Below are 15,867 nucleotides of genomic sequence, written 5' to 3' on the forward strand. Positions count from 1 at the left end.
AAACCGCCAAGTCTATACATGGTTCTGTCAACATATTAAAAATATCCATATCTTGGCTGACGTGTTCGCTTCGATAACTATCGTCAACTTCTAAATTTGGTTCCAAAAACACTACTTGCCTACCAATGAACGCATCATGTCAGTTGCAACCGCGATTCAAAGCCAGCAAGTGTATATCACCAAGGCTTGCCAAACATATATCAATGCACTCAATCACGTGCCCTGTTCAAGCTCAGTATATCTGGTGTTGCAGGTCTTCGTGCTAGTCATATAATCAGCCCTGGTTCGCGTGGAACAGCAAAAGACTCCTACTAACGTTTCCTGCCTACCAATGCACCGATCACACCATAATACTGTACCAAGCAGTACATCTACTTACGTCGGTATTTTTGACGACGGAACTGCAACCCTCTCTTCCGTTGTTTAACCCTGCTTCCCCATTTGAAGCCGACATTACTGCTCTTCTGAACTTGATAATAAAAGTAGCTAACAACAACTCCAGGCTCTCAACCACAAAGACAATAATCCTGTTGTCTTATCAGGCCCTCCTATTGGTACTTAGCACGATCTTAAGATTCACAACTGTCCTACTGAAGTGTCACTCATTGATCGCAAAAATAAACCTCTCCATTGTGACCTACCCATTACCAGCGGCATTACAAAGTATTTCACCCGCCTACTCCCTCGAGTACGGCTACATTCATCTTGATATTCCTCCGTCCTACTTTTCTCAAGCTGCCCAAACACAACTAAAAAATCTCAGCTTTTCGAAACTTCCTTTTCATAACGAAGTTTTCTTGTGAATTACTCTATCCAAGCTGACAGTTTATCAACTCTCCACTTCAGCTGCAACACTGTTCATGACGGACTGCTCACCAAGTTTCGTTTAACTCTTCATTCATTCTTGTTTATTTTTACTGAACGTAAGAGCCAGTACAGATAAGACTCACGACGTACGTGACGCCATCTCCCCATCTCTAACAATACATTCTCTACACCTGACTGTAAACTTTGTCGGCCCGGATGCAACGGTGGCCGTGGTTCCATATGGAGGTAAATAAGTGCACCACGTGCACTCATCCCAACTCTATGAGTCTCACCTTCACAAAGTGGGTAATTTCTTATGGCCTGCCTGACAACGCCATTGCTCTCAGAAGATGAGTGGGCCACCGTAACGCCGCGTACCAAGCCCCTTAATCCTGGTTGAAGGTGAAAAGTATTTCACTGGGTCTGATGTTACGTGCTTGCTCCCGCGTCACTAGGAATAGTGTGCAGAGTTAGTCCACTAGATGCTTCAATTCGGCACCTCAATTCTCCCTCGGTTTGCCGCTTACTTGCAGCATCAATTCATCAACTGTCACCATAGACCCCTCCCTGACTGTAATCACACGACCCTTTCTACACAGACCCACATCATTCTCAAATTTACTATATCCGATTTTCTAACCGACAATCCTATCGAAGAGATTAAAGTAAATTAATAATCTTTCAGCTGTAGAAAAATTTCGGTACTTAGTTGCCATGCCAACGGAAGGAGACACACGAGTTGGGATACTGCCAGGCTGTCCAAACCTTGACAGGAGCGAGCGAGGTGTCGGTGTATGGTTCGAACCAAGGACCGCAAGCTGGCGCCTTAAATACTGAGCTATCTCGAGATCAATATCAGAGATTATTCTGACGGAATTTTCGACGTGACCACGAGTGTGGTGTATCTTTACCTTTACCAGTCCCTAGTATGTACTGTCCCGCTTTGATCCGAAGAGTCATGGCAGCGACTTTACAGAAGAGCAAAAACTTCAGATCATGCTTAATTTGTCACTGATCTTCCACACTACAAATTAACCTCAATTTCAAACGTCCTCAACAAGAAGACTGTATCAGGGTCAAATATCAGTAAGCCCACTTAAACGTCCTATTTACTCTAAGCTGGGACAATTATTGGATTCCGTCACACTTTGTGAGGAATGTGATTCCTACTTCATCGGGTTGCTGGGCCCCATCCCAAGTAAGCCCTCACTAGCCACTAAAGTCATCCTTTCTAGGGCCGAAATCCTATTTTAGGAGTCCAGTCTAAAACACCGGAATGTCGCTTTCTCCAAACCGTGATGTTATCTCTTTGGTCCTTGTCGTCTTATTGGTTACGATGAACCTTCTTACTAAACATTCCGATTATCTGTTTCTATATCGGCAGGTTCACATTCCACTGGAAGCAGTCAATGTGTGACCAATCGCTCATGTGCGCACGATATCTACGTTGTCAGAACCAATAGTCGATGAGGCACTGAATTTACATTAACTACGGAACCCCTTTTGAATCCAGTGTAACATGAATTATTTGAAAGGAGATTTAATACACAATAGTTAATCAGGTTTGTCGGACCTGCGACCACGACCAGGTAATAATAATCATAGTCTTAGATCTCAATGTCCTTTCACTTGGATACCATATGCTTTTCTTCCCCACAGAATTTCGATGTTTCAACACTCTGATGACTCAGGACATACACGGTAACTACTCAGTAGTCAGGTGATTGAATAAGGCAACAGTTCGTTCAAATCATTCAGCACCCAAGTGAAATTAAACAATTTTGCAAATTTGTCAGCGGATGCATGGTCTAGAAAGTAAAACCTCAGAAACCAATGGAAATAACATAGCTTATGAATGGAAGATGACAGCTGGAAACGGTGACAGCACAACGACCGATTTTACTGGACTGAATCGACTACTACCAGCCTCCCTCCATGTCACATACGGTGGTAAAACTATCAGTCATCCTTCTCAAACGCAACCTAAACTGAATCACACATCCAAGATATATAGTGCGTTAAGATATGGAAAACTTACTCAGCACTTTCCCCAGCAGTCGACGCACAATGGTCTGTATCACCTGTAGATCACCCTTTGTGTCTACAAACACGGCTCCGATGAGTGACTCGAACACATCGCCCAAAATCTTCATCGGCAACGCAGTAATGTTCAGCTGGATTTTCTCCTAAGAAAGCACATTGGGGGGGGGGTAAAATGATAAGTTGCTGAAGCGAAATCTGACCAGCTAGACAGTTATAGGTCAGAAAATGTTTGTCACCCGTCTTTCGCTGAGATGTGGCACGTACAAGACATTCCGAAGTCCATATACATCGAGGGTCTGAGAGGGGAAGCCCAATGGTAACAAACTGTCGTTCCAGCCGGTGAGAAATCAACGCTCTCCACAAATGAGCGCATACACTACCGAAGGTGAACAGTTTGTGCGCACATACGCCAATAGTAGCAAAGGCCTCGTTGAATTAAGTTCGCTCATCGAAAATAAGTGAGGCACAAGAGCTCACCGGTGCTAAACGTGTCTACCTCTTACTTCTTAACTACGATTATGAAAACAGGAATCAAGTGAGACCGACACTAGTCTGCTAAAGAGTAGTGCATGTTGCACTAAGCTTCATAAAATAACACTCACAGTAACTTTTTCAAAATGCTTTCCGATAAGCAATCTTAGCTAACACATGGTTGGTTTCCACAACCTGTTCAAAAGTTCAACGAGTTGGTTTTAGGGAATCGGATTCGCTACATCCGTTTTACTATCAGTCTGTACCAGACAGGTTGTAGTGTTGCAGCTGGATCACTCTACGTCAATAAGTCGAGTAGCTTTGATCTTCAGTCCAACACAGAAATCGTTAAAACTGGTCCATGTTAATAACTCCAAGGATTTTTCACAGAGATTTAAAAAGCAGTTGGCGGATCTATAGCTCTGGAAAACGCTTCGCTTTTGAGAGGCTCCGTCAGGTCAAGTGAGCAGGTTACCAGGTTCGCCATGATTCAGGACAGGCGTAGAACCAAACAGCAGGATCTTTCTTGATTAGCACACAAGGTCAGTGTTGAACGTCTGTTGGAAAGCTTTATCGGTTAGTGTGGATGCTTATGACCGATGGCTTGAAGGTGGGTTGGTAAAATAAGTCTGACCAGGGTTCACGTCATCGATCTTCCAGTCCGGGGCGCTTCAATTGGTGACTCCTTCAGGGTGTCATTGGCTAATCTATTGAACGGTGTGGGTTCTCGTGTGCTATGACAATCTTGTCAGGGAATGGAAGTAGATGGACTCTTCGTCGGTTTGGGAGGCTACGTACTTCGGATCTAAGCGACAAATGACAGCTCGACACACTTACAACTGCCATCCACATGCCCGTCAGTTCGGTGTCTTCTACTCCAATCACACTGGAATGTCTGGAGATTGACAACACCTCTGGTCTCTGCTTCTTCAAAACCAACTTTGTCGTGTACTTAGTGCCACCATAGCAACCAACTCACTTGGCCCGACGACGCTTTGCTCAGTTATAAATCCACCTGTTTGGTAAGTGGTGACTTCTTAATCCGTTCCAGACTTTTTTCTAACTGATTGAAAACGTCAGTGATTGTAAAATAACAAACAAACTCAGGAGCTGAGCACAGAATGTATTTTTTGCTCACCGAACCAATGAAACACAGTGGTGCCCAGCACACAAGTCCGATTAACAGGCGTTAAGACCACTAAAACCCTAGTATGCACCAAACGCACTGGAAAAAGAACACACTGAATAATAGTAGAAGGAATGCTACGAATTCGTACCCAACAAGTAGCTCGCTGAGTGATAAACACCGAAACTCATATGCTTAAGAGCACAGTGAGTAATTCACCTTCTGCTGACCAGTGGGACGTCAAAGTCAAGACACACCCTTTCGGTTAGCCACCATACAGAAAGACCACCCAGCTCTCAATCGGCGAGAAAGATTTTGACTCAACGAAATGGGCATGTATTTTTTGTGAACACAATACTCGCTACTGTTGTTACCCACGAACGATCTCAGTGCACAAGTGTCAGTAACAAACGCGCTTGCTCTGCTAGTTCACGCAGTTCTGCTTGAACGATCGTACATATGGCGCGGTAAATGGGTTGAAGGGTCGACATTGCGACGAAAGTTGTGATCATCCTGGATAGCAATCAAAATGACCAGAATATTCTTATGGGGTAATTGTTATTGCGTCCTTGGAGACTTTTTGGATTACCGAAGGATATCCTACGGCAGGTAATTTTTGCCGGCAAGAATTGAGTTATTCAGGAAGGTTGCTTGCTTACGGACGGTAATCTATTCTATGACTGCAGCTGATCATCGCAGTAACCCGGGAAAATCACTTGGACCAGGACTTGTGACTACTTACCCTCAACTCGCTTAGACTTTTCACGTCAGCTAGGCGTACCGAACATAGCTTGTCCACCATTGAATGGAGCGATGGGATATTATGGCGAATACCATTGTGTAATTTCAGATCAACGAGTACACGAGCCAGGACTAAATTGTTCACAATAAGAGACCGGTGATTCGTCAGCATGCCTGAAGGGAAACGACGGGAAACTCGTAGTTAGGAAGCAACGATGGCGATAGGAATTAAAAAGCGTCTACTGAATGCTGAGAAACCGAATACTAGCAATATTGGTGCAGGCGGCGCTACATGCTCATACGTGATCACAGAAAGCTATCTGAAGCATCGGATTGGGCTTTAGGACAAGCCAACTCAATGGCACTCGAATTCATTTGCAAACAGGTAGATAAGTAGCACCAGCCGAAGAAGACTGCGTTTCGACGTATTACAGATGACATGTCGGCCCACGTCTCAGTCGACTGAGATAATCTGTTGGCCAAGGAAGTAAACTCAGAACAAAATTAGTATGAAAGAAAGCGTTCAGCTGTAGCACCCTTCCGGTGCCACCCGAAGGAAGCATGAGGGCTGCGATACTGCCAGGTTGCCCAAGCCTAGACAGGGGAAGTCGAGAGGCGGAGGTCGGATTCCAGTCACGGACCTTCCGGTTAGTAAATTCGCGCTCTGACCACTTGGGCCATCTCGCCCCCACATAATCAGTATAAAAGTGACTCAAGCGCACCCTCACAATTTTTCTACCGCATGACTAGCAAACAACAAGACAACGTAACACGTAAAAGTGAGGGTGGTCGTAAGAATATTAACCAGATGTGCACATTACGGAGTCAAAAAAGTTCGAACTACAATTATAATGGGACTCAAGAGGGAGAAGGCAATTTGTAATTAAAGATCACAAGTGAAAGACAAGTGAGAGCATGAAGTGACAACACGAGTGAGGAAACCGGAAATGCCCAAACCATGAAAATGTCATAAGATCTCTAGCTTCAGGGATGCTTCATAGTTGCACAACCAGCGAAGTGATGGACACAAGAGAAACCATCGTATCGAGCTGTGCAGCCCTTTTCGTTTAGCCACAGCTGACCACTTGGCCATCTCGCCCCCACATAATCAGTATAAAAGTGACTCAAGCGCACCCTCACAATTTTTCTACCGCATGACTAGCAAACAACAAGACAACGTAACACGTAAAAGTGAGGGTGGTCGTAAGAATATTAACCAGATGTGCACATTACGGAGTCAAAAAAGTTCGAACTACAATTATAATGGGACTCAAGAGGGAGAAGGCAATTTGTAATTAAAGATCACAAGTGAAAGACAAGTGAGAGCATGAAGTGACAACACGAGTGAGGAAACCGGAAATGCCCAAACCATGAAAATGTCATAAGATCTCTAGCTTCAGGGATGCTTCATAGTTGCACAACCAGCGAAGTGATGGACACAAGAGAAACCATCGTATCGAGCTGTGCAGCCCTTTTCGTTTAGCCACAGCAACGGTCCCCGTGGCTCGCTCTATTTTTGTGGCTGCAACGTCGAACCAAACGTGGTGGAGCATGATGGCCACGAAAATAGAAGGTAACACAAAGATTCAGAGAGTAGAAGTCTTGCTCAGTCCTGAGTTCAAGCATTAACCCACTATCTCGAGCGGTGACTTCAAAACAAAGCGATGTAACTCACTTGGCAAACAATTGTGCAGACCGGAATAAGCTGATAATGAAAGAGCAGTTATCCATGAGAGCTGAGTCATCGGATCCAGAAGGTAACTATAGTCTAACCAACTGTGAATGAATCGTTGGTCGTGAATTTGTCATATTCTTCATGCAAACTTATTATTTGAAAGTGTCATTTTTGAGTAGCGTAGTTGATCGCTGAGGCAGCTAGGTAAGGTAAGCTGGCGAAACATAGTGAATTCATCGTTTTCTGCGTATTTAACCCCTAGTTTTTATTATAAGTTTTTTTAAATGGGTCCAGAGACCCACCTCTCATGTAAAACCAAAGATTGGGGGAAGGGTTCATTTGAACAAGCGAAACAGGGAATTCCAAGAAAATCATAGCGGTCGACTTTGAAATGTACAGATACCTTACATAAAAGTGCAAGCACAGGCTGCGAAGTTATTTCAGTGCACCAAAGATCCTGAGCACATGGAATGATAACGGATAAAGCCATCTCATCAAACAAATAAGGGAAATGGTGGAAACCTTGTGAAATACATACCAGGATCATAATCCGGAAACCTTCTGAACAAATCATCGGAAACAACGTAACCTAACACGGCATCACCAAGAAATTCCAGGCTGTAAGGGAAAAGTCGAGATATCGCGGTTAGATTATAACCTGCAGCCACCACACTGCAAGCAATCTTCCAGTACAGACACCAGAATGGCACCTATGAGGGAAATTAGAGTAGGGCTAAACTGTGAGATAGCAGGCCACTTGTTCGACGGCGTATGGCTCTGGGTTAGATTATAACTTGGTTGTAGCAGCTCTACCCTTGAGAAGATCTTCATGAATAAATTGCGATGGTAGAAACCGTCACAGATGCATGAACTCTCGGTTTGGGTTCATCAACGTGCACATATTCGCACACGCCTTTTCATTCGGTCGGCTTGCATAAGATCATTGCGGTTGGAAACAAAACAAACATAACAAACGTCAAAAGTGTCACATTACCCGAAAAATTCCGAGGAAATCAAATCAACTGAGTGCAAAACGTTCTTCTCCTTAGTGCGCAGAGGTAGCATTAGCCTCATTGCAAAACGCGGTTGCATGCTACCATAGATCACTGAAGTAGGTGAGTGTGGTACGACCGTAACATGAATGAGAACAAACTTGGAATGTATTTAAAAGCGGATGAACAGTCAACATCAATGGTTGTAAAAGACCGTCACTGACCATCGGATTATGTTACTGTGCATAGGTGCAGTCTCATTATCAACGCTGCACATAAACCTCATCTTTTAGGCTTCTGAAAAGCGATGGTAAGATAATCATAATCCTCATCATCACTTTCAGCTGTAAGAACTGTGTACTTGTCGTACAGTGGTTGTAGCTGCCACAGTTTCGTTCACCGATGGTTTGGAGAGGTGGGTAGAAAGCTGCGAATTGGAGGCGGAAGCTAATAAATTAGTGCGTAAATACGGCACTGTCAGCGGACTGTCAAGTGGGGGGATTGGGAAGGGAGCTAAGCATTGAAAGCAATAGCTTGGAAGCATGAGCACCATTGAAGGCGCGACTGGGCCATGTCGGACAATGTATCCAACCATTGATGTGGCCCACGTCTCAGGGTCCCCATCCAGGAAGACGGCGATGACCACCGCAGCTGAGTTTGCTGGTAATGGCCACGCCATTGTTTAACCGCCTCTGACTCTCTTCCACCCTTCACGTGGTTGTGCGAAAAGAACCCTTCGAGGAAGTCCGTCGACTGGCATAAGAAGCACGTGGCTATGCCAGTGCGACCAATGCGCTGTGATCGGTTCATTGGCGAGTTATTTCTTCCGAATACCATTTGATGTACTTCAGTATTGCTTATCCCGTGTTCCCACCAGACTCCGACAATGCTACGAAGACATTGATGCCCAAATACTGAAGGTCTTTTGATATCCTGAGCGCGCAACGGCCAGTTTTCTGAACCGCATGGTAGTAAGGAGCGCACCACAGCATTGTAAACTCGATCCTTGATGGATAAGCTGATGCCACGCCTACGGCACAGGTGACGCAGGTTCACAAAAGCTGCTCTGGCTTTCCCAATTTGGATGGAAATATCATCTTTCGCGAGACTACTGGGACTAGCTGCCCGGGTAAACAAATTTGTCTATTACCTCAATCGGGTAATAGAATGATGATAAAACGAGGCTGAACTCGGACAAGTCAGCGTACCACAACTATCCACTAATTTTACACAAAACAAGAAATGGGGAAAGGGCTATTTTGATTTTTAAAAAAGGAAGTTTACAATATCGCAACCCTTTTATCGACCATGGCTACCAATAATACATCAATGGCGTTAGTCGATCCTATTATAGATAAGAGAAACAGAAGCAACCATCTTCTCAAAACGTTTCATGGTTCTGTTTTTCAAATCACATATGTTCTACAACAGAAAATGTTCTTATTCTTTTATTCCATCCCAAGATATTGAATTTTTCCATGGGGCATTGGACTCTTCAGCCACTTTATATTTACTCAAAAATGGTTGTTGTACAACGCAGGGATAAAACTCTCCCTTTTGTTGCTCCGACTTGCCTTAGGAACGAGTAGTGGAAAGGGGACTAAGAGTACACATTGATAAAATGAAAAAGGTAAAGTATACTTCAATCTGTCTGTACATCGGACAAACAGACTGGAAGGATATCATGTCACTGGCATGTTCTGCTAAAGTGACGGTGATCAATCTGTCAATCTGACGAGATATCTTCCACGGTGTGTCAGCGTCCAGTATCAACCAACGATCCACACCGCAAAGGAAGATGTGAAAGTGACAGATGTATATCAACACCAAGATCGATAAAACAAGCATTGTAGCCACAATACATCAAGTATCAAAATAACCAGTTGTATCACGTAACCCATATGGTTGACGGTCAAATAAGTAAGGTAAAACAGTCTGACATACCGCTGGTAACAAACGGTTGGCTCCAATGGAGAGTAGGAACTATGCGTCCTGGCTTCGTGAAGGAGGGCCTGGTTCCTAAACACATATCCCAGCCGACCTTGTAAACTGATAATACTTTCATCCAGCACAGCTGTAGTAGCTTCATCTCCACCAGCAGAACCGATGGTTAACTTGCTTAATTGCTCGGTCAAACAGAAGGGGTCCTGGAAGAAGCAGCGCCACATCGAAGCAGATGAATTCAAAGTGCCATTAACGCAGTCCATAAAAGAGATGCCAAAACGCTGCAGCAATCCGCAAGCTCCACGTATTCCAACGCATTGTAGAAAGCAGCCTAATAATGCTTCGATCATATCTGCAAGCGATTTGTCGGTTAATTTCACATATAGTCGCAGATCATCCGGTTCCTGATATTGGGACTAGAGAAGTTGCTAAATAATGAGCTCCGATTGGTAAGGCAATGTATCTACTACATTATAACGATAGATATAGTAAAGTCATCGTTAGGCACTTTGTGAGAATGATATTTTAATTACTGCCACAAACACAGTTATTTCTACATAAAGAGAAGTGTACCTCAATCTCCAACTATCGGATTTTGTTTACACATACTTACGTTTAAGCCCTGCCGAACAGGTTTCGAAAACAGTGTTCCGTCAAAAAAATGAGGCTATATATTACTTCGATGACTGCCCACCAAACGTCGACATGAACTAGCCACATCAATCTAATTTAGGCTTTTTGAGGAGGAATATCATAACATTTCGACTTCTACGGTTTGTATCAGACGCTAACATCTATAATCTGAAAGCTACGCAAATGTAGTAGATCCTTGAATGACCAGACACTTTAGAGAAGTGGAAAAGTGTGCATCTTGAGTCCGAATCAGTTCTGAGAAAAGAGCAAACTTGTGAGCCCCTTCTAATTCCACCACCACCAATTTACATTCCATGTAAAAACACTTTAATCCTCCGAATATTGTAATCGCATTCAGAGGGCATACTGTACTGAAGCCATTTCCCTTGAAAGCCTACTTGGACGACAATGCCCTTAGAACTCACCTATCCTTTTTAACTCTCACTCAGAACAGCAGTCACTAAGAATCCATTCTGTCTTTTTTCTTTGGCGTGTCCTATGTAACGTAAACCTTCTGCACTAGAGGATTACCTACAGTCACAGGATTCTCTGGAGAGCACGCCGTCTTGCGTCAAATTCAACTGACGAACTTGCCCCAAGTTAAGAGTCTTAAGTGTCCAAGACTGTAGTCTGTCACGGCGGTCACCATTCAGTCCTTTAACGATCTTGCACGCCACACTGGTTGAAACTCAGTTATTTGAGGTTAAAACATGTCAGGAAAGCCAACAGTGAGCAGACCGATGAAGAACAGTGAGTCCGCGCACCGCGAGAAATCGTCTTACGACGAGGTCTGCAGGTCTGCGATAGAAGTGCGAAGGAAGTAAGGCGTTTCTTTCAGGCACATATGTGCATATTTATGCCTTAATCCATGCTCCCCGAGCTCAGGCCAGCTCTCTACACCCAAGTGGGTCAAAACATTGAGTCATTACATCAGGAAATGGTTCCTGAGAAAACCCTAGCAACCACTGTCTCATGGTTCAGATTTTTTAATCACAGGGTACAGGAAGGGTTCCCGAACAGAACTCTACATCATCCCACTGTCTTGTGGGTCATACTTTTGAGTCAAAGGCTCAAACGGAGGGGATACCTAGAGCAAACCGCCTTCTTCGGCCTAGATAGCCGGGAAGTTTCACGCTTGCATATCTTTGTTCACTGACTCCTACACAAACGCCCCACACCCAAGTCATTCTGACTTTTCTACCTGTCAACTACCTAACCACTAGTCCGTATGTAAGCTTCTGTCCAATAAAAGTAAAATAAATCTTTGCTCATACCTTGTTTCGCTGTGTATCCGAAACACGCATAAAATACCCCAATTCGATTATACATTTGAAAACGGTCGACACTAACCCATACTTCTCGCACTTACACTTCGGGTGCATGGTTATCCTGATTAAACGGCTCCTGGTATCTATGCCGTGGGAGTTGTGCTCAGCTCCAGAGATGAGTGCGACTTACAGGACCAGATTTCTGTAAACAGCTGTCTTTGCGTTGTCAGTTGACTGCTTCATTCAAGATCAGTGTATATCAACATCGTAAACGGTGTTTGCTTTTTGTGTCAGCATATGCTCCAACAGATGACAGCCCTCAGGCCGAGAAAGATAGCCAAGGTTACTCCGGTTAGCAAGGATATCGCGATTCAGGCAAGTGATGTTAATGCTCAGATTGGCCTACTATGTCCTGATAAAGCCCAAATTGTTGATCAACTCGGGGTTGACGCTCACTGCACAGATGATGGTGCGTTGAACATCATTTGTTTGTGGTTAGCACAAGCGCTCACATCGAGTGACTTTTAGACTGCCAGTTAGATTCAGTTGGACCATGTGGTAATCAGTTAGAAGCGTCGTTCATTTCGGAGTAAACCACTTCAGTCCAGACCACGGTATTGTACGGTAATGGATATTTACTCGCTTTCCCTCCGGTTGATGCAAAGACACTCAGCAAACCACTTGTGAAGCGTCTCAGTAGCTCAACAATATCCAGCTAAGTTGACTGCGAAGTTCTCAGAACTCGACGAGGGCAATATTGATTTGGATGACGACTGGAGAAAGCTGAAAGAGGCCATGAACATAGGTTTCGAAACTTTCTGTCCGAGGAGTCTCATACACTCACATGAATACTGGATCTCGTCACAATCAGCAGCTCCGAGTGAAAACAGGAAAACTATATGAGCAAAAAACGACTGCGATGGCACGTGCAAATCCCTCAAAAGCAGATCCCCGAATAAAGAAGGATCTAAGGCTTGAAAGAGCGCTGGTGGATTGCAAAAGCCCGAGAAATGGAGAAGGCTTTTGCAACGGGGAACAATCACAGTTCCAGATAATCCGATCAAGTGGTCTGAGGAGGGTGGGTGTTAGTAAGTTGGTCCTAGAAATGGATGGAGTTTCAATGCGTTCATGATCACACAAATTCTTGACAACTGCCGCAACCTGGTGTAACCAAACTTTTTTGAGATCGCGTGGAAGAAAACTGTGCACACTTAACAACACCAAACTGGTAGCGAGTGAACTAAAAATTTGTCCGCTTTGATGGGTGATTCAAAATGAATGTATGGGGGTGAGGGAGGTGCTACATGAAAATAACTCCTATTTTAGAACTGGCAGCATTGGTACGCAGTTAAGCTACGACCAACTCCGGCAGAGAAGCTGAAGCGCCACTGTTCAGACAGCGACTTACCTTGAGCGTATAACATGGAGGAATGAAAAGGTCGCGAGTGTCAAACGGCCGAGTAGTGCAGTACCGGTACCACTGTTCGCGATCAACAATGCCATACAAGTTGGCGTTTGATACGAGCACAGAACGTTTATTCGTCAACTGTTGCTCGTCTGCTTGCAAAGATGAATTCTGATAGACCTGCAACGTCGTGATCAACTGGAGAAAGGAGTCTCCGATGAATTCCAAACGTTCCAAATTAACTGAATCTGCTGCACGCAAAAGTGTTGTAGCTTCCAACAGTTCCGTAGGTCCAGGAATAGGATATGACGCGGGTAGCTTTGTGACAACCTTTTTGTCCCAATGTTGACCTGCATTAGATGATTCTGCCTGTTTGTCATTAGCCGTGGAATGATATAGCTGGCGAAGCATTCCATTCGGAGCGTCCAATCGATCTGGGACAAGGACAGTCAGTGGACTGACGACCGACCAACAATTAGCCGCACTAAGAGTCACAAACTGTGTTAACTTGACACAAAATTCGACGGACAATAACGCTCTATTTGTTTGGTAGAGGATTGGTGGAATAAGAGTAAGTGAGAACCACAGCCAAGCAGGAAGTGGATGTACAAAACAGTCACTTGTCCGAAAATCAATCGGCATCCGACTGGACGTCTTTTCGGACAACCCGGAATTCACACGACATGCATTTAGGTGACGTGAAAGCCGGTAGCAGGATACGGTATCCCTATCCCTTTGTTTTGTAGGGCATGATGCGTTTATTCTATCACAGACAACGAACAGGCCAGAGTCGTGTTTTGGAAGGGAACGCGGTCGAACGAGGCGGCCGTGACACATGTTTGGGGGCAAACTGCTCAGCACACACGGATAGGCTGAAATAATTCCGCTCGAATGAAGCTCAACAATACTTTGGGTTTTGGAGACGCCCATCCGCCAAAGCTTCATCGATTCCGACCAGCGAAGGAGTTCGTCGCTTGCCGCCCAGTCGATCAGCTCTGGGTGAACGAATGGACAGAACGGTAAAGAGTGCATAGGTACTTCGTAGTAAAAAACTACATGGAATGAGTAAATACAACCTAACCATGTTTTCAACATACTCTGGGCAATTTTGCGCCGAATGACCTAGTTTAATGCTCGAAAGAGCACAAGGTGACGGCTTTCTGTTCGACTTGTTCTTTAATAAAAAAGATTTAACTTCAAAAAAAAAACAGTTGGAATGAGCAGAAGTGATTAAAGTGACTAGTAATTGAGGAATGAAGGTACAGACCAGAAGATCTGTTGTTCGAACCCAACCCTAGCTTCCCGCTTATTTCTCTCTTAGCCTGAGCAACCTGGCAGTATCTTAGCCAATGTGTCTCCTTCGGATTGCGTGAGAGCTTTGCGCAGATTAAAAGTGCCACAGGTGAACCTTACCAGTTTTGTAATAACTAACACTGCGGCAGTCCTCTCTCCTTTGAGGGAGTACATTCAGAGGATGACATGTCACTTTGAGGACGGTAGGTGTGGCAGATAAGTAATATGAATAAAAATAAACCGTTCAGCTGTAACACCCTTTCGGTGCCTAGCTGGCATGTCAACGGAAGCAGGCAGGAGGGCTAGGACAGACTTCTAGACAGGAGGAGCCGAGATGCTGAGGTTGGGTTCGAACCACGACCTTCCGGTCCGTTAGCTGGTGCCCTAGCCACTGAGCTACCTCGAGTGGATAGACGACAAACGGCATACTTTCCGTACCGACGTTACGAAAGTTCGGATCCTTTTGGTTGATTTGAACTTTCGGAGTGCGCTATAGATCATTTCTCCTTGTCTAGAGTGAATGAGCTGAGGCGCGCTAGTGCAAAGTGACAAACCGGCATAATTGTAGTCAATTCCTGCCAATTAGGTTACCCGTGAATCTTTGCGCCACCTGATTAGACGTAAAGAATAAGAAGGAATGGATTGCAACCAAATTACCCGGCTAAGCGAACAAACCAACGACCATCTACGCTACGTGAGTTACCAACTTTTCCTCCACAGAAAGATGCATTCTAAAATGATGAAATAATGATCATCGCTCCGACCCATTATTCACATTAATTAGATCAATCCACATTTCAACTACACGTTGGGGGCGAGATGGCTCAGTAGTTAGAGCGCGAATATACTGACTGCAAGGTCCGTCGTTCGAAAGCGACCTCAGCCTCTCGACTTCCCTTGTCTAGGCTTGGGCAAACCGGCAGTATCGCAGCCCTCGTGCTTCCTTCAGGTGGCATGGAAGCTAGGCCCTGAAACGGGGCTACAGCTGAATGATTATCTTATTATGTTTAACTACATGTCGCAACGAATGATACTAAGCACAATTTCAACGCTGAAAAAGTGGCCACATCGGTTCACGTTCGGTATAAAAACCTTCTCGGTATGGCGTAACAGTTTGCCAATATCGATCGTGATACCCACTGTACCAGTCAAAAGACGACTGGTATACACAGGATAATGACAGATTGTATTTTCCTTCTACTGCTCCCAAATGCAGGTTGGATCAGTGACCCGACTAGACAAAAATTTCCTCCCCCTAGGGTGGTCACTTTTTCCAGATGAGTCGATTGCGGTGATGAAAATTTCCGGCAACTGAAACTGTTTCCTTGTGCATGAATAGTTTATTGGAATAGACCGTCATGCTACACCATGCTGTTTTATGGTTTTTAGCTAGGTAATGCATCCAATCGACGCCACTTTGTGAAGCACTTTTCGCGACTACCAACAGGCATCCGATCAAGTAGGAACGC

General features: G+C 44.6%; 1 protein-coding gene across 1 annotated transcript in view; it reads right to left on the bottom strand.

The window, feature by feature from the left end:
- Positions 1-15,867, bottom strand: part of T265_11264 (hypothetical protein) — a gene marked incomplete at both ends in the record, with an annotated part of 30,798 nt that overhangs the window by 1,376 nt on the left and 13,555 nt on the right. The window contains 5 exons of the mRNA XM_009177874.1: positions 2,846-2,993; positions 5,190-5,362; positions 7,402-7,481; positions 9,800-10,215; positions 13,109-14,100. Of these exons, the coding sequence (XP_009176138.1) occupies positions 2,846-2,993; positions 5,190-5,362; positions 7,402-7,481; positions 9,800-10,215; positions 13,109-14,100 (1,809 nt within the window). The remainder of the gene's footprint in view (positions 1-2,845; positions 2,994-5,189; positions 5,363-7,401; positions 7,482-9,799; positions 10,216-13,108; positions 14,101-15,867) is intronic.

The sequence above is a fragment of the Opisthorchis viverrini genome, assembly GCF_000715545.1.
Source record: "Opisthorchis viverrini unplaced genomic scaffold opera_v5_471, whole genome shotgun sequence".
Lineage (NCBI taxonomy): Eukaryota > Metazoa > Platyhelminthes > Trematoda > Opisthorchiida > Opisthorchiidae > Opisthorchis > Opisthorchis viverrini.